At 36.3% G+C, this 18,869-nt stretch overlaps 2 protein-coding genes across 4 annotated transcripts; both read left to right on the plus strand.

Moving 5' to 3' along the window:
- The first annotated feature begins 33 nt into the window (after positions 1–33).
- On the plus strand, positions 34–6,574 carry LOC112576774 (GPI transamidase component PIG-T-like). The gene is given in 11 exon segments (XM_025259471.1): positions 34–257; positions 727–905; positions 1,862–2,042; positions 2,044–2,100; positions 2,339–2,425; positions 2,646–2,733; positions 3,438–3,532; positions 3,858–4,062; positions 4,462–4,611; positions 5,535–5,781; positions 6,221–6,574. Coding segments are annotated over 11 exon segments (1,818 nt in total). The 5' UTR covers positions 34–62; the 3' UTR covers positions 6,555–6,574.
- A 1,915-nt stretch (positions 6,575–8,489) lies between these two features.
- LOC112553356 lies at positions 8,490–18,692 on the plus strand. 3 transcript variants are annotated; one of them, XM_025220515.1, is made up of 9 exons: positions 8,490–8,916; positions 10,320–10,362; positions 11,545–11,594; positions 11,803–11,880; positions 12,382–12,856; positions 13,104–13,263; positions 13,921–14,059; positions 15,754–15,911; positions 16,271–18,692. In XM_025220515.1, the coding sequence occupies exons 1-9, from the start codon at positions 8,857–8,859 to the stop codon at positions 16,440–16,442; spliced, it is 1,335 nt and encodes a 444-aa protein (XP_025076300.1). In that variant the 5' UTR covers positions 8,490–8,856; the 3' UTR covers positions 16,443–18,692. The 3 variants fall into 3 exon arrangements, with proteins under 3 accessions (XP_025076300.1, XP_025076302.1, XP_025076301.1); XM_025220517.1 differs by lacking the exon at positions 8,490–8,916 and adding an exon at positions 9,604–9,706; XM_025220516.1 differs by lacking the exon at positions 8,490–8,916 and adding an exon at positions 9,763–9,965.
- Positions 18,693–18,869: the final 177 nt, after the last annotated feature.

Genomic DNA, 18,869 nt, shown 5'->3' on the forward strand with positions numbered 1-18,869 from the left:
TTTAAGTTAAAATAATCACAAAAGTGTGCGAGACTATAAAGCGTCTGCGAGCACATAGAAACATGGCTGCTAAGAGAAGTTCAAAAGTGGTTATGCTATTAACTATCAGCCATAGTATACTTTTATATTATTCCCATGCATTAAAAAATGATGAATTCTTCGAAGAATTGTACGTGAAACCCCTAGAGAGTGGCCATGTCTACTTCCATTTCCAGTTTACATCAATATGGAATGTGTCCTTCATGAACCCGATGTCTGTAAGTTTGACAATGTGACAGGAGCAAAACTTATTCCGATCTGATAAATGAAAGTTTTTTGCATCACATTTGCAGTTTTGTAAGGATTCAATGTTTTAAATATCCTCAAATTCTGCTCATCACTTTAGAGAGTCATTCAAATATATGACTTTGTGTGAGATTTTTCCCGGAAGCAAATACATTAACCACTTCACAAGCAGAATAAGAACGGAGACCTCATGACGTAATGCATCATCATCATCATCTTGGATATAGCAACACCAGCAATCTTGAATTCCTAGATCAGCATAAAAACATTTTTATCATGTCTGATTCGAAGTAAGGTACTGTGTGACCGTCCTAAGTAAGTGTACCAATACTGCTGGCAATAGTCTCATCTTCATGCATCATATTAAAACTAATACATTTATATTGTAAATATTCTAAACAAGGCTGGCATTTAAAGCTTTCAAAACTGACTGGGTTTCAGTCCAACACTATCGTCTCTTTCCCAAGTCTCTTGGGGATGTTCTGGCAACATACCAAGTTACAAGAACTTCATCTAACACAGACTCAGGGCGTATGGCGTCATCAGATTTGGGGATACCCTATAGAGGATGCAGCCCCAGGTGCAGAGTTGTGGGTTTGGTTTAAACCTGAAGTAAAAGAGTAAGTCTGATTTGTTGCATCAGTAATTTTGCAAACTTTAAGAGAAATTTAGTTGGATAGTGATTTTCCTACACTTAACTGTCAGGAGGGGGCTGTTACCTATAGTTTTATTTTCTTATTTTTTTTGCACTCACCTTCTTCCTTGTATTGGAGTATTGTGTTGTTGTGTGTTTTGATGTGCCTGCTCTGTGTGTTTGGAATGTAGTATGTGCTCCTTGTGTCTTTTTCCCTTTAGTTCCTTTTTGATGGAAGGCCCACAACTAACATGGTTCCACAGAGTTTGGTTCCTTTTGACCTTTATTGGCAGGGAACTTTTGTGTGTTAGGGGGTCATTCATCATTTCAATACCCATGTGCCATCTGTCAAATGTGCTATTTGGAAGCTTTGCTATGGAAACTTTATGTATTTGCTATTGATAGGTCTTCCCACTTGTATGGCTTATGGGTATGTGGACACTATCCTTCTTTGGCATTAAGTACACAGTCTGATACATATCACTTTTTAGTATCATCATCTGATGATGGCATTGCTTTCATGGACTGTAGATGGGAACTATATCTCTAAATTCTTGGACTGAGAAACAGAAACACAATACTGAATGGTCAACTCTACCATCTATAGTTCTTTTAGAACCTCATTTTTCCCTTTTTTTAATCTTTGTGTTGTACTAATTTTTTTTTTTTTACAGTGCATTAAGTTTGCTGCTTAGTGGGGAAATGCACTAAATCAAATGCTATTTATTATTATACTGATTTTTTAAATTATATATTAATTGCATTAAGGCTATGTTTGATAGTTATCTTTCATGTTTGACATATGAAATAGTTATCGTTCATGTTTGGCATATCAGTTTCTTGAGTTCTGTCTTGAACAGCAATATGTTTTACCTTCTAATTAGTTTAACCATTTTTTAACCAATGTGTTTGCATTCTTTTTTTTTCTAAATTTTTCTTTAGTGTGGACAAGACATGGGCTGATCTTGTTAATGCAGTGTCAGGTCTTTTCTGTTCATCACTGAATTTCCTTGATGCAAAGTCAACAGTGGCACCTCGCTGGAGCTTTAAGCCAAGAGGGTTGACTCCTGAAAGCTATGCAGCAAGTTCAGAGTATGTCCGATATGGTGCTCTTCCTCATGAAAGTTGTCTGCACAGAGAATCTCACTCCATGGAAGAAACTTCTGCCATGTGATTCAAAGGTAAAGGGGATAACTTGAGAAAAGAAACAGTATGATGTGGCCACAATCTCATAGATTCTTCCTGATGCTTAAAAATGCTTAAGAATCACATACGAGTTTGTAGCTATAACAATAAAAAAAAAGTTTTTTTTCATTTGTTCAAATATTACATCATTCTGTACTTCTTACATATATGCAAGAGGAATTTTACATTCAAATTGCCTTACACTTTGATTATTCATTTTTGTTCTATTTACAGGCTGGTTTGGCAACTTTGTTCAAGGCTGACCGTCTTTACAATGCAGACTACCACTCACTTACAGTCCACTTTCGGCCTATTTGTGCAGTAAGCTTTTTTCTAAGCCAGAAGATGTCTTATTCATAATTTTTATGATAATAAATGATAACTAAGTCATCTTCACTAGTCAGTATATGTTAAGATTTCTCTTAAAAGATTATATCTATCTAGAAAATCATGACAGACGCAAGCATGCACATCCTGCATTGTTTGTTGATTTATTTGTTTTTTTAATCTACAGTGTTTCTGTTGATTTAATCTTTTGAAGGATTCTAAATGCAGCTCTGCGGCTGTGGAATTGACACAATCATTATTACTTGTGGTGGATGCTACTATCAACAACAATAGACAGCAAGGTATTTTTTTTGTTGGGATGGCAACATAAACATTTTTAAAATAAAAATCTTGAAATACTACTTCTGGGTTGCAGAAAATGAACAAAATGACCATTATTTTTCACTTATGTTTACTCTCTCATATCCTTACACTGTGCTTCTGTAAAGTGTCTGTATTTACTCTGTGGGTGTGCATGTCTGTTGTATGAGTACATATGTGTATGGATGGAAGTTTATTTAGATTTGGCCTGTTTGTAGTTTTCTTATTTATGAAGCACTTGTAGGAAATTATTCTGGAAAAGTGCTATAGATGTGCTATAGTTTTTGCTTTTTAAAGGAGTCTATAAGTAACATAAGTCTATATATATAAACTGAAGTTGCTAGACACTATTACATGCTAATATATCGAGCTGTTATATGCTGTGGCCACAGAAAAATTAGTTTAATAAACCAAAAAACTGAAGTGCACTTTCTTTTCATTCCCGATTTCTTCCCTTTCAGAAAAAGATGTGCGTTAACAGCCATCATTCATTTATTTTTCATTGTTTTTCTCGGTTTATGATGAAGTAGCAATTAGTAATAAATTTTCTTTCAAGAGATCTAGAAATGTTGACTGCATGACTGGATTGATTATGCTGCTTATAAGATCATTGAAATTTGTGGAATATAGTAACTTTGTGTGTGTGTTTTTATGCATATACATTAAGGGAGCATTTCCCTTTCAGACTGGTCTCTTCGAAAAGTGTTTGGTCAGCCATTGACATCACAGTGCCCTCTTGCTAGTTCCAGCAGAGTTTTTGTAGACATGACTGACAACTTGGTGAGAGAATGTTGGAGATTCAAATAGAGTTAGGCCGTGACAGTTTCTTTGTGTTGGGATATAAGGTGCTGAATAAGCCCTATTTAAATAAGGAGACTTTGGTGAAACAAAACTGGAAATCAAAGTTACATAGATGCCTTTAATGCTTTTTATTGACGTTTATACTCATTAATGCTGTTAATGTTTGCTGTGCTTTTCATGATAAATCTGGTTTTTTATTGTATGCAAATGACATAAGTGTACAAATACGCTACAGAATTTCATTCTTTTCAGGGTACATTTTGGTGTGTGTGTCTGTGTGTGATTTTCTTTTTACCTTATGTAGGAAGGAAAAAAATTCACTTTAAGCCCCCAGCCTACTCAGCAGCAGGAATTTCTTCGTGGAGGTAAACACCGGCAGTTTTCTATTTACGAAGTTGGTGAGTTTACTTCCATTGGCAAAGCACTGAATATTGCTGCACAGCATGAGTCACCAGTCCAGTATGGCATGGTGTCTGCTCCTCCTGTCTATGCCCACAGATACATTACAGGTTAGTTTATGTTGCATTTTTACTTCATTACGAAGATCTCAGATAGAGGGGTGGTCAAACTGGATACTACATATTCTGAAAAGGACTACGTATGGGGAAGAGATATAAAAACACTTTCAATGGACAGAAAAGAGCTAACATAAAAACCAGATACATGAAAATTACAAATGAATGCAACATTTCCCATGTGAAGGGTACAGGAGGACAAAAGTGACATCAATGAAAGAACATTTTGCCTTTTAACTGCAGATATCTGCCTATGTACCTTTCTGTAAAGACTGGCATAGTCTGCTTGACAAAATGTGGTATAGGGAGAACGAGACAGCCAGATTTTGTTAATGTTTGAGTACAATTGGGTTTGCATGCTTATATGATTATTGTTTCAATTATATGTTCCAGGCTATGGCCTTGAGAATGGAGGAATCAGCTGTCACATCTTTAATACTATAGACGCATACATCCCAGTTGTGTATATGGATACTTTACCATGGTTCACAAGGGTTTTCTTTAAGTCTGTGACAGTAGGAAACAGAGGAAGAAACGTCCCCTGTAAGATGATTTTCAGTCCATCCATCCCCCAATACTTTTCATTTTATATCACTGTTTTGATAATTTTCATTTCTTTGATTTAAGTTGTTTCAAAAAGATGTATTTGCTAGTCCTTTTTTACATCCTTCCTATTGCAATATCAGCACTTGTTCTTGTTCTTTGGTTCCTCTTCTGTATTTGATTTTATTTTTCAGTTAGTATGGTTGTTTATTCTTTTATAGTTCATATGTTATTTGTTTGTTTTCCTGTCCCTCGAATTCTGTCCATGTTTCGTTCTTGTTCTTAAGAACTAAGAGCATGCTCCTTAGGAGTGTGAGTATGTGCTTTACAAATTTTGCATTTATTATTATTTTATAAATGTGCAGATACAAAGCCTAAATTTTTATGACTATTATATGAGGCTTATATAACAAATTTTTTGGAGGAGCTACGTAGAGTTGAGAAAATATTTTTTATAAATACAAACTGCACAACATCCAGATATGTTTATGATATTTAAATGTCATACATAGCCCTCAACTCATTTTGCATACTGCCAGCTTAAGATTCTTAAAGGCATTTCTGAGAAAGTAGACTGTAGCTACCATCTTCAAATCTGCAGATAATTTTCTTATTCTAAGTCATAGCAGAGGGTTTTTGAGCACCAAAAAAAAAAGCCAAAACTTTCAGAAACAGAATATTTCACAAACTAGTGTCTTTAAAGGCCAACTTAAGTCACATATATGTGCTCAGATTATGTGAATTAACATGTTTTAAGCAGCTGAACTGGTCATTTAAAAATAATTTTGACTTGGATTAATTTTCAAATGTTATTTTCATACACACATGTATGTATGAGTGAGGGTAGGTTGAAGGGTAGGGGGGAGATGAGGGAGATAAAGTAAGATAGAGAGATAATTTTGGGAGTGACTATGCTCTTGCAGACAAAGTGCACTATATACCAGGCAGAGATCGTGAGCGCTCATATCATATTGAAATGGCCTTCAGTCTGGCACCTATGTCCGTGACCAAAGTGAGCTTCCAGTTTGAGCGAGCTTTCTTGAAATGGACAGAATATCCTCCAGATGCCAATCATGGATTTTACATTAACTCGGCTGTCATCTCTACAATCTTACCAACAGCTTCACACTTCACATCTTTGCCTTTGAATGCATCAACCATAGTGCAAATGTGAGTGGCTTCACAGAAGTTACACTTTCTTGAGATTTTGAAATTTACTGTAGCTAATACATTAGTGAATTCTAAAATATTTCCCTTAGGGAATCATAAAAACTACCTTTTGATGTTCAGTTAAACCATACCCAAGGTTCTTTGTTTTGCAAGAGTTTCTTCTAGGTTCATCCATGCATAAATTAATCTTTTCATCCACTGATTTAAACCATTATGCATGTACACGGAACATATTTGCATTTGATACTTGGTGGGGTTTTTTCATTATTGTTACTATACTCTTATAATTGTCTTAATTTATTATCAGTAAGTGCTCATGTTTGAGGTTTATATGTCAGAAAGCAAATGCAATAAAGATTGTAATTTCATATACACAAAACTTTCAACTATTTAAAGGTTTCGGATTGTAAATAAAATCTGTCTTGCTGCTTCTTCACAGATTGAATGACAGCTCGACCCAGTTCTTCTTACGACTGCATACGGAATCCTTGCTAGTTTCCCTGCCAACACCTGACTTCAGCATGCCATACAACGTCATCTGCCTTGCGTGTACTGTTGTTGCAGTGGCATTTGGTTCTGTGCATAATCTCACTACGCGACGATTTGTTCTGCTAGATCCAGCCACAACTAAAGGCCTTTTAGCCAGATTAAAAGGCCTCTTAAGTTTCAGAAGAAAGAAAGCTCCTCAGACTCCAGCGTCTGAAGAAACAGAATCAGTAAACGTTAAGAGCTCTACAGAACAAAAAGAGACAAATTTGCCAACAGTAGAATAATGAAAACAAAAGATTCTGAACAGTGCAGACTTATGTTTGATTTGCCATCACATCAAAGTGTGAATGATGATTTAAATTTGCTGAAAGTATAAGCTGTCTGATGTGTCCTATGTACTGATAACTTTGTCTGCAAAGTGGTTGTATAAGTGTGGTAGCAAGGAGAAATGTGCCATGTCTAGCTATTACAGCTACTTCATCATATTAATACATCTACTTAATGATAAAGGATACACCTTCAACTACATCTTCACCCAAGCTTTTTCCTTTGAAAAAAATGAAATTATTCTGTATTTTAGCAGAGAACATATATCTGTATATGAATGCTTGGTGTGTATTTTTGTTTAATGTGGGTGTCATAGAATGTCTGGCGAAGGACTGTTTTGAGGATTGTGATTTTTTTTTTTTTTGAATGCCAATTCAATCACTACTGCATTTGTACCTGGTAATGTTCTGTTGATCAAATATGATTGCATAGTCTCCGAGTTTTAATTACTCCCCAAAATAGTCCATCGGACCTCAAGAACAATCTAATGTTGTTACTTCAGTTGTGAAACCGTGTCCATCACCACGCAGGTCCAACGAAGGCGTTGGCGATGGATTGGACATGTGCTCCGCCAGCAGACAGCAGACCTCTCCAGAGTCGCCCTACGATGGACTCAAGACGGCCGAAGAAAACGAGGCCGCCCAAAGGAAACTTTGAGAATAACAGTGGAAAGGGAGATGAAAGGAAAGGGCTGGACATGGGGTCACCTAGAGCGGGTTTCAGCCGATCGACATCGGTGGCGGACTCTGGTTGAGGCCTTATGTGCAACCTGATGCACGAAGAGGATTAGATAGAATAGATACTTCAGTTGGAAATGTAAACCACAGTATCCTATTGTCCTATGTACTTTGTATATTTAGTACTGATTTTTGTAAAGTCGAAATTTATTAACTGCCCAAAACTTTTTAACAAAAAATTGTTCTTGTTTCAATCATTAAAGCAAGTTTTATGGATTCTCAGAATGACAAATTTGCTTTATTTCCTTATTGAAATTTGAAGCTGTTTGTGCAGGTTGATGCATTTAAGACGAAAAGGGTGTTCAATATTGTCTTAAAAATAATGAAAACGGCAAAGTGTCGACCGTGGGTGTTGATAGGTTAAGATCACACGGTATTCAAAATGTTACTTGGGATTCAAATTTTCTCAGCCTCAATTTCCCTAGACCATTTCCGTCCTCATATGTACCACTTCTATTTTTGCGATAAAGGAAAGGTGCTGTCGTAGGACTAGAGTTGATAACTCTTTGAACTTTTACCAACAGAGGTGGTGGCGGTGCGTTTCGTCAAAATCAAAGGGACGTGACTGGTGGCAACTGGCTCAGGCCGCTGAGGCAGGGTGGGTTGAAGGAAAGACAAGAAAGAATGGGAAAAGCCTGTTTAAAAAAAAAAAAAAAAAGGCGGGGTGATTGCGGGCGGTGGGAACGGGACACAATGTAACTGTTTTAAACTATTTAAATTACCTGCCTTTTCTGACGGCACAGTTCTGCTGTACTTAGTGATATAGGTAAATTATAATTCAAATAGCTTCTACACCTTATGTCAGCCATCGATTATCTTAGAACATTTTAATCGGAAGTTACCCTTATAGATTATCTTCAATGTTTTTTAATTCCAAATACCCTTTCTTTGCTTTTACAAGTTTTTCAGTTTAAGATGCTTATAATTACTATCATCAGAACAAAGCAACCAAGTTTTGATTGAAGAGCTTTCATGTTAAATAGTAAAATTAAAAAGCCGCAGTTTGCTAGTGTGTATTGCACGTATGGACTGCTTTTTATAGTCTTTGGTGTACTCATAGGGTACTCATTAAGTAATCGCCTAAATACTAAATCATTTGATTTTACCTAATAAACTGCTCATTTTTATTGTCTAACATTCGAGTTTTTGCTAACAGCGGAGGACAAATGCTTTTGAAATAGATTTTGCTGTTCTTAAACGTTTAAATGAAAAAACCCTTTTTAAGTTTTTATTTGAGCCTGTTCTGTCATCGCCGTGGTACTGCATACTAACACATACACGTGTGTAACTGATTAAGCCCTTCACGACTGCATGTTTGTTATTCGACGTTGTGCAGACTGGCGTAATAACGTGTTCGGCTGCTAAGCTTTGTATGTTTGTATCTATGCATGTCGTTTGCGTGTGATGCCTATCTCGAAGAAAACTGCAACAAACATGGCCACCTTGTTGCATTTAGCAGTGCTACAGAGATAAACGAGAAAACCGTAGGAACTGGGTTAGCAAGTACTCCTTTCCGGCGGCGATGGACACGATGTCAGCCTCAGAAAAGAACGAAGACACCATCTCCTTCTGTCCCTCTGATGTAAGTACATTTCTTGCGAACAGGTTTACGTACATTATAGAAGTACCGCGCGTGCGCTTCCATCATTTTAGATTTGCACAATGTTTGGTCGGTGTAAGATTTCGATAAAAGACGAATCTTGAAAAGAAATAAGGCATGATTTTAGTTGTCGACGGCAATGATAAGTATATAGTCTCCTAACTGAAAGCAAAAGTGCTGCGACAGTTAATGCGTTACGTCTTAGGAAAAAAATAATAAAAAAAAAATTTCACCGACTCAGCCGAATCCTCGCTCCCCATCCTACCCGATTCTCTCCATTTGTAGACAGCATTGATTCTTTCTGTTCGTCATTAAAACGACCGGGTTCTAGAAAATTGAACATATTTGATAGTTTCGGGGTTGTTTTTTTTTTGTTTGTTTGTTTGTTTTTTCGTAAAAAGAGGGGTTAGCACAAACCTTGGTTAGTAAACCTTTCAATACCATGACTTCACAACCTCACGTGTTAGCATATTCGGTGTATTTCCTATCTGTAATAATTTTATTTTTAAAAAAGGTTACAGCCGTTAGTAGACTAATGAACGTTTCGTATAGACTGACATGATTTTTTTTTATTATTTCCTCCTTTGGGCAGTCTAAACGCTAGTTCTCTACAGTGTTGGTAAATGAGGATAAGGCGGCGGTAGTTGTGGTTGTAGATGGAGGTGAGATGAGTGGACGTGGCCTTTGTAAAAACGAAACCCGCAAGATGTATGAAGTATGCCTGTGTGCCTGTGAAAGTGCAGAGATGTAGAGCGACATCCTGCTGGTCCAGGTCAGTCGCTTCTTTACGTCATTGTTGCTGGCAACGTATAACGACGTTGCAACATGTTTTCTTTTCATCCCCAGGCCTCGGCACGTGCACAGCCGCTGAATCCTCGTATCAACCAATCAAATTTATTTAAAAGAAAAAGATGCTGACACTTTTTATAACGTTGAAATAATTCGTTCCACTTGGTGTACCCATGTCATCCGGCGTTAGAGATACGTGGAACGACGTCTAAAATCTTGCTGATCCGACATTTGAAGTTGCTGTAGGAGTTAAGAGTTTAGCTGCACAGAATTTTAAAAATACTTTAACATTGCTTTTATCCTTGCTCACTTCAATGACTTTATTGTGCTGGTTAACTTTGTTCGCTATGACTTACGTGACCCCTTCACCTCTTGCATTACATTAATTCGACCCCTTGATTCGGATGCTTCTTATAAAAAAAAAAAACACACGCAAAAAAAACCAAACAAGCAAAAAACGACACTACTTTCCATGCAACTGGGTAACTCAGTTGTAATCCAATTGTATCTAGAGCACAAAATTGCCCACCTGACCCCCACCCTCAACAAAGGCCCGACTTGCATTCTCTTATATTGGCTAATGATTATGATTTCAGGTGACGCAGTCTGCCAGTGTACCTGTCCGTGCTGTCAACACGGGTACGTAACCTCACTGTACTAATTAAGCGGTGTACGTTTTGTGTATATAGTGTATATATTCTGTTGCTTTTCGTCATTTCTCGTTATAATTTTCTCCAAGCTGTAAACAATTCTTGGCCGAATTTAGGGGAAAAAGTCATCAAAATTATACAACTTAGAAGAGGTGAGCAAATGGAGTCTCATTTACAGCATTATTGTGTATGATATTCAACAGTTTTGGGACTAAGTCCAGACTACATTAATTTTTTTATTTGATATGGGATTGTCTTGTGTTATTTCTTCATGGCCCTTCTATGGTGATGAAAGAATATCTGAAATCCTGTTACATTTATGACTATAGACAGATCTATTAAGTCCTCTTGATAAATCTGGTTTCAAACACTCCGTTGGATATTGTCTTCATCAAACAAAGAAACAAAACAAATCTTTTAGTCTTACAAATATTTCACAACGTAACTTATTTCACACCAGACCAGTGTGCAAGTTTTTCATTACTTTAAAAAAATGCTTAAATATCTTTCACTATCTCCCTCATTCTTTTCTTATGCTATCAGTAATCAGTAGTTTAGAATTCAAAAAATATAAACTTTAAGAAAGTGGGAAAAATCTCTCCACTTTTTAAATAATAATAATAAAAACTTTTTCAGCCTTGTTTCATCAATCATCACTCTCATGCTGTGTGTAGAAAGGTGTTTAGAAATGAGACACAGATCACAGATCAAATACTAGATCAAGCCAGAGTAGTGATGCAACTATTTTGAAATGTGAATGACTAGGAGAGCTAGTCAAAGAGTATTAGAGGTAAACCAAACATTTTATGGAACTGGAAGGTCAGGATGCTTGGATGAAAGGTGAGGCTTATTCAGATATAGAGGGAGACAAAAACAGAAGCCTAGGACAAAAATAGTCAACATCAGACAGTGATAAGTTTGCCCACCATACAGTTAAACTCTTTAGAAACTGGAGTTTTTTTATGTTTAAGATGCAGCATCAATTTACATGCGCTCTTGAAAATTTGATTGCTTAAATTTTGTTTGAGGGGAAGGGGTATTACCTGTCTTTGCCATTATATGTCTGGCTACAAAGCTGTATCAGATTATCCCCTCTTCATTTTAATGCTTATACCTAAACTGTACATATTGCAGTGGTTTCACCTTGAATGCCTCATTTTTTCTGGTGTAGCTCAAGATACAAGAGAGAGCCAACAGATGAAGTATGCTGCTTGTGTCTGGGTTAGCATTTCTTTTATAATGTCACAATGGTAGTTCATATGTACAGATAAAATATATCACTAGGAAAAACTTTTAAGAGAAATCTTTATTAAAATTAAAATTAATTTTGATGTATTGTTTTTATAACATTGCCAAAAAACATGAGCATGCATGTCAGTGATGAGTGGACATTGAAAGAAATGATCATGGTGTACTTTCATGGATACAGGATGGAGATAGTGAAGAAAGCATCACCAGCTATCTTCTGCAAGAAATCGATTTCCTCTCGCTTACATCTCTTGACAAGGTAAAGATTGGATGCAGAGTTTTTCCCCTTGGGATGTTGTGGAAGTTGGAGAAGGGGGAAGATTATAGAGGGTACACTTGTTTTCTATTGGTTCTTAACCTCTGATCTGGCAGCCTATATTTTTTAAACTGTCCTCAGCTGCTGCTGAGGAATAGCATGGTTAAGGCTACACTCAATACAATGAGTAAAAGACGTAATTATATTGTCATCTGTCTGTGTGTGGTCTTATTTGCTGGTTTTGTTGTTATTTCAGGTGAGATTTTTTTGAAAATAGAAATTATTTATTTACAAAATATAAGAAAGCAAAATTAAATTTTGAGTATGCAGGTACAAGCATTTGTTTGCAGACAGGCAGAAAATAGGTTGAGCAGAATTCTAGTGCTGGGACAAGCAAGATTTTAAGACACAATGAAGAGACTGTTTTGTAAGGATTTACATTTAAAGATGTGCAAAACAGCTGATAAAGTTTTACATTCTTTTGCTTTCTTGCTCTCATTAAAGGATGAGCTGCAAGTTCAGAGGATGCCAACAACCGTTGCATCACAAGAGATTGGAATCAAGACCACCACAGACAACAAAAACAGCCATCAAGACCGAAGTGGTGGACATCATGAAGAAGCTGGACGAGTGTCCACTCCAATAAATTCTGAAGACCATGCATTTGCCTTTTCTAGCTCATACATCAACACTCCACCCAAAGATATCAGTCTTCCAGATGACTTTGACTTTTTAACATACAGTGACAGTCTTGAGTCGAATTTGAATCATGACCACCATCCAGCCTGGTCTGAAGAAGGCAGAGGTGAGATCAATATCAGAGAAACAGATTCTGAAGAAAATATAATTATCGCGAAGATGGAATCAAGTGATGGAATGTGGACACAAATAAAAATGCGTGACAAGAAATGTGAATCTCAGGAACAAAGCTCTTTCAGAAATCAAGCTATATTCCAACTCAAAGAACCAAGAAGAGATGGTATGTTTATATACAATCTAACAAAAATTACCAAGTTGAAAATACTTGTCTCAAACCTCAAAATCTCTCAGAAATTGATGCAGGTTAGATTATAATTACATGAAATTTATCATGTTTTCTTGCAGTTATACTCATTAAGTGGTGTTTATATTGTCTTTGATAAAACTATTTTTAGAACTATTTTTTTCTGTTAGTTTTTAAAACTTGTTTATTAACAATTTTAAAATATTTCTCTCCCCACATACAGTCAATGAGCCAAGAAGACCAAAGAATGGATTCATTCGATTTTCCATCAAATTCCGCAGCGAAGTTGCAAAGAAGCACCCGAAGCTTGATAACAGAGAAATTTCAAAGATGCTAGGTTTTCGCTGGAGAAGAATGTCTGCTGAGGAGAAAAAACCTTATGAGTAAGTACATGCAAGCAAAGATTGCTATACTTCACCACACAAGACTTTTCTCTTCCTCACATATAGAGCTACAGCAAGTGGCATAAGAACTAGAAACTGGTGTTCAGATCTTTTTGTAGTGGCCTTAAAGACATGGTATGTGACCTGGCTCTTTATTCTATTATGTGAAGAACTCTCTACTCACAGACTGCATGAAATGGAAAAAAATGGGATTCACATTTTTAGATATTAAAAATGGGAAAGAACTTTTTGCAGTAAATTATCTAGAAAGTTTCCTGCATTCTAATCAATAGACCAGTCAGCCAGCACAGTAAGTAGGGGAGCTAATTCTTTGCCAGTTAATGAGTGGTGTTTAAGTGATTTCAGAAATGAATCATAATATTACATATTACATTTAAGCCACATTAGGCATATATTAATGCTGGCTTATAACTGTATCAAATTGTTAGCATTTTGTTGAAAACTGGTTTCTGTCTAGACCATAAAGCTGAAAATAGGATGTTAAGCATATCACCTTGCTGCAAAATCTATATAATGTAACAACCTGCAAAATAACAGATATTGTGGACTTAAATGAAAATCACTTGAGAAAAACAGGCTGCAATTGCGATGAGTGAAAATAATTTAAGCAATATAGTATAAATGTATCCCTTTCAGGGAAGAATTTGCCAAAGACATCCGAAGAATCAGAGACAATAATCCAACATGGCGCTATGCACCAGCAAAAAGGTCAATAGAAGAACTTGTGGAGCCTATGCCAAACAGACTTCGACCCAGAGAAAAGCTTAAACGCAAAGTAAGAAAAAAAAAAATACTCATAGACGAGGTCACTTAAGGTAGAAGATAATGGTAAAAATAAAAGACCCATATCTAGCCTAATGATCAGGCAGAGGGGCACGAGCGTTGGGGTCACTGAATCACAGATGTGGCATCTAATAATAATAAACACATGATTTATATAGTGCATAAGCTTAGCACTTGAAACAAGAATGACATGAACGACATACAAATGACAGAGGATAAACAACAGTTTCGCTTTTTCCTTGTTACTCCTCGAGGAGCATAGGGCCACAATAACGCCATGCTGACAACAGTACTGATTACTGATTAAAAGACAATACTGAAAACCCAAAGAGGAATTGGGCAACAAGAACTAAGAGTTTCATGAATCTTCAGAGGAAGATGAGTATGAAAGTCAATAGTAGGGAAAAAAAATGTGTTGAAGGGGTGTAGACTACCATTTTGTGGACTGTGGTTAGGAGTAATTCTCAAGGAACAATTAGCGTACATTTAAAGTATTTGATGGTGGGTAGGCGGATTTGGAAGGGGAGATAGTTCCATTGTTTTGCTGCACAGCAACTAGCAATCTGGTGGCCGTATGTTATAGTTCTGGTGACAGGGATAGGATATGGTCATCAGATGAAGTGTGGAGTTGTCTGGATGGGATATAGCTATTCATAAATAGCTACAACAGGAGCCTGCAAAGAAATTAAAACACAGCACAGACAGTTTGTACTGAATTTGAGAATGGATGGGTAGTCAGTGCAGAAAATGAAGAAGAGTGACATGGTCCTGCTTCCTAGCTCTAAGCAATGTATATACGCAGTGGAGTTTTCTACTTTTTGAAGTTTATGAATGAGGTGTAAGGGTCAGCCTGAGAGCAATGAGTTGCAGTAATCAAGCCTAGAGAGAACACACAGTACAAGAGAGAGTATGGCAGATGGCACTGATCTTATGTGTTTCATAATAGGCAGACTGACAGACAGCTGTAACTTGTCTATATCAGCAGCAACATTGAATCACATATTCCTGATGGATGACATAAAGGTGATGTTGATTTTGCCCACCTTGACAGTAGAACTGATACCTCTCCTGCAACTTTTGTTCTGATACCTGTTTCTGCTGGAGAACTACTGGGTAGGCAGGAGTTTTCTAGCCACAGGCCTGATTCGGATTTGAAATGGAAACCATCTACTCCAAAAATGAGTGAACAAACTACCAGTCTTTAGAGCCTGTTGAACATTTACTTAAAGTGTTAAGAATCTTCACATCAAAGAGCTAAGAAATCAAATACTACTGTTATTTCTCTAAACTGTTTGAGCAAAAAGACTGATGGCTGCTCACATTTTCAACAACAAAATGAGAACTGAGCAACAGCCACCATCTGCAGAGCAATTTCATGCTCTTTTAAATCTTTGTTCAATAATGTGCTATATGTTTTGTCTTTTTGAAAGTTGGATATTTAAGGCTATTTAATTGAATCTGTGCGTTAATTTCTTGCAAAGAATTTGTGTGAAATTAAATGACTGAAATTGAAAAAAAAAATAATAGTCTGGAAAAGCGTTATTTAAATAGAATTACACTTTAGGTAGGTTTTTGTATTTAATACTTTAAAATTTTGAGCTCTCTGTTCTATGGACAGAAACAGTTTATGCATGGTATCTTTGACTACTTTTTTCAAATAATCTGATGCATCTATTTTGGGGCTAGAGCAAAGACTGGGTGTTCACATCTGAAACCTGTACGGAGCACAGTGGAAGAGGATCATCAATACAAATGGATGCTACTACGTGGGTGCAATGTGATTTGTGTAACCACTGGCGACCTCTCTCTGGTCATATTGAAATGGAAGACTTGCCTGAGAAGTGGTAAGAAAACATAAATATCACCAGCTGTAATTTTCCTGGCTAATATCTTCTATCATCCCCCTATTCTCCCCCCCCCCAAAAAAAAAAAAAATTTTAAAAATTGCATGTAAGGCAGAATTTATGCGTGTGTTCCTATCATTATGTTCATCGCTGTTCCTTTTGGGTTGTTTTTTGTCATTTCTAAAGCATTCAAAATCACTTATATGTGACAAAATGTGGTATAAACAAAATTATTATTATTAATTTATAGTCCTATTTTGGAAACATCTGTGACACACAGTTGATTTCTGTATATAGACACCTAGGGATAGTCACAGAAACTTTTCATAAAGCACATTATTCAATTTCAATTGTTGCAGGTACTGCTATATGAACCCCGACACCCGTTTTAACGTGTGCAACCCGGGTGTGTTCATGGCAGAGCAATGCGACAGAACCAAATCCCACTTGCCCTCTCTCTTCCATATGTACCCACATCATCAGCCTGCCTTCAGTAGTTGTAACATGAGCTGTACCAGTCAACAGCAGTGAAAATATACACTGGATAATGCAAGAAAAAAATTATGAGTTGCACCAGCCAACAGCAGTAAATATGAGCCTTATAGCACGAGTCAAAAGCAGTGAAAGTAACCAACGGATCTGGAAGACAGGCATAATAACTCAAGCATCCCATCAGATGATGCAAGATGAACCATACACTGCTTAAATGCCAACTAAAAATTTATTCTCCGCAAGACATTGAAAATTACAAAAATGCTTTGTTAAATACTTACTGATCAAAGTAGTTTCAGTATGGACTGCTTGTATTTCAGGTTTGCCTCAATAAAAGCAAACTTGTTTGACGAATAATGTACAAAGATGTGCATGTTGATTTTGGCTGACATAATGTTAGGTGCAGACATTGCAGTAGATATGCTTTTTGAAATTTCACAATCTGAAAATATGCTCTATGATTTCCAGAAGATTGGAAAGAAAAACCATTAAAAAAAATTGTTATGACATTATTAAATATCTTCATGGAACTGAAGGCAAGACTAATCAGTGAATAGTGTGTGGGTTAACTAATGATGTAAATGTGAATGTTGCACTCTTTCCCCAAATCTAAAAGTTGTAGGTCTTTTAAGTTCAGTCAGTAGTGTAATAAAATCTACAACCTCAACAAAGACAAAATCCAGTCTTCAGCAAATTCACCATTAAACATACACCATATAGTGTGCTGATTTTTAATTACTTCTACAGGTCTTACAAACAAGGCAAAAATAAATGCCCTGGGTCCGCTCCTTTTCCAAACAGACAAAAGCAAAATAATACTTTGATGCGTTTTGGTAGGGAAAAGGGGTTTTAGAGGGGCACAAAGATACCTGCACAGCAAGAAATTCTTTCCTTCACATTTCTTACAGCATCAAAAATGTGAACACCATAGACCATCATCAATGATAACTAAACCAGGTTGTGTGGCTCCTTTGTATGCTCATGTGAAGCTAGGCATAATACATTCAGATGAAATAGTTCTCACTCTCACTGTCGATCAAATGGGGCTCCCCCACCTACCCATTCCCACCCCAAAAACCTGGTAAACAGAAAATAAATAGGCTCCAACAAATTAATACAACTCAATTAACTCATTCACAATGCCTTGGAATGCCATTTAAAATAGAGTGCACAACATCTGACGACAAATTGTAGGTGAGCTTCCAATAATTTATAATTTCTTTTACTTGAAGGAGACGTTCAAGGAAAGGAACTACAGCAATTAATAGTGGAATCAGTTATCTATAGTTGCACAGTGTATTTCCAAATGGCAAAAAACAAGAAGCAGGCATGCATGTATTGATTCTAGCTCTTAGCCAAGATGAGACGAGCACTTCAGCAGGTTATTGTCTCTTGGAAAGTCAAATTGCAAGTATTTTTATCTAAATACAATGATCAACTAAAAATCAATATTGTAAATGATGTGCTGTCACCATGAGTGGTATGATTAGATCTGAAGTACAGTATGCTTAGACCTGAAGTTTGGCTATGTGCTGGACCCTCCCACTATGACAGTGCAACTACATTTTTGAACTGAATATAAATGAAAATAAAGCACATCACCAATTTGAAGTGAGAACAACCGTTCAGAACAGATTGTTTAGAAGTAGTTTTTCCATGATAAGTTATCGTAATATCTTTCATTTTTAATTTTTTTAAGTGCCATTGTTTAAAGAAAGGAAGTACCTTAAGAATGGTGTCATGAATGAGTTAATATATCTATAACTACATCCTACTATAATAAGGTTATAGTATCTAAGTCAAATAAAACCATAAAAATAAATTTCATAGACAGCCTCAGCTTTTATTAAATTATTGACCTTCACAAATAGATCCACTGCATGCTGAACAACCCTATCAAAGGAACCATGCAGGCAAATTGCAAAAAACAGCAAGAATATAGCTCAGTTAAGCATGTCACAATATCCCTGAATTTCACAATTTTATGCATCTTCACATTTTTAAGCCACATCAGTATTATCATACTTATTATACAGGATTTTGTTAAAGCTAAACAATAAAAAACAGTCTAAACACATTGCAACACAATGCAACAGCAGAAATATAACTTGTGCAGAGCACATTTACAGTAATCTGTGAGATATTTGACATTACAGTTCTGAGATTTTCCAAATCTACTTTCTATAGAGGGGAAACAATGACATAGGGCACTCTGTACGGAATTTCCACTGGAAATTACAAAACTTAAAACTACTGCACCGAGCGATCAAAAAAAAAAAAAAAAAGAAATCCCTTTAATTTTAATGCAGAGCTTTTTTGTAAATGGAAATCACAGGGCAACTGCATCTTAAACATATAAACATGCCAGGCACCTGTTCAGAAAATCCTAAAATGAGGGGCAAAAAGTTTGTTGTTAAGTTTTAGCAGCATTTTCTTAAGAAATTGCCCAATTTTAATTGGAATTTT

Source organism: Pomacea canaliculata, linkage group LG12 (genome assembly GCF_003073045.1).
Source record: "Pomacea canaliculata isolate SZHN2017 linkage group LG12, ASM307304v1, whole genome shotgun sequence".
NCBI lineage: Eukaryota > Metazoa > Mollusca > Gastropoda > Architaenioglossa > Ampullariidae > Pomacea > Pomacea canaliculata.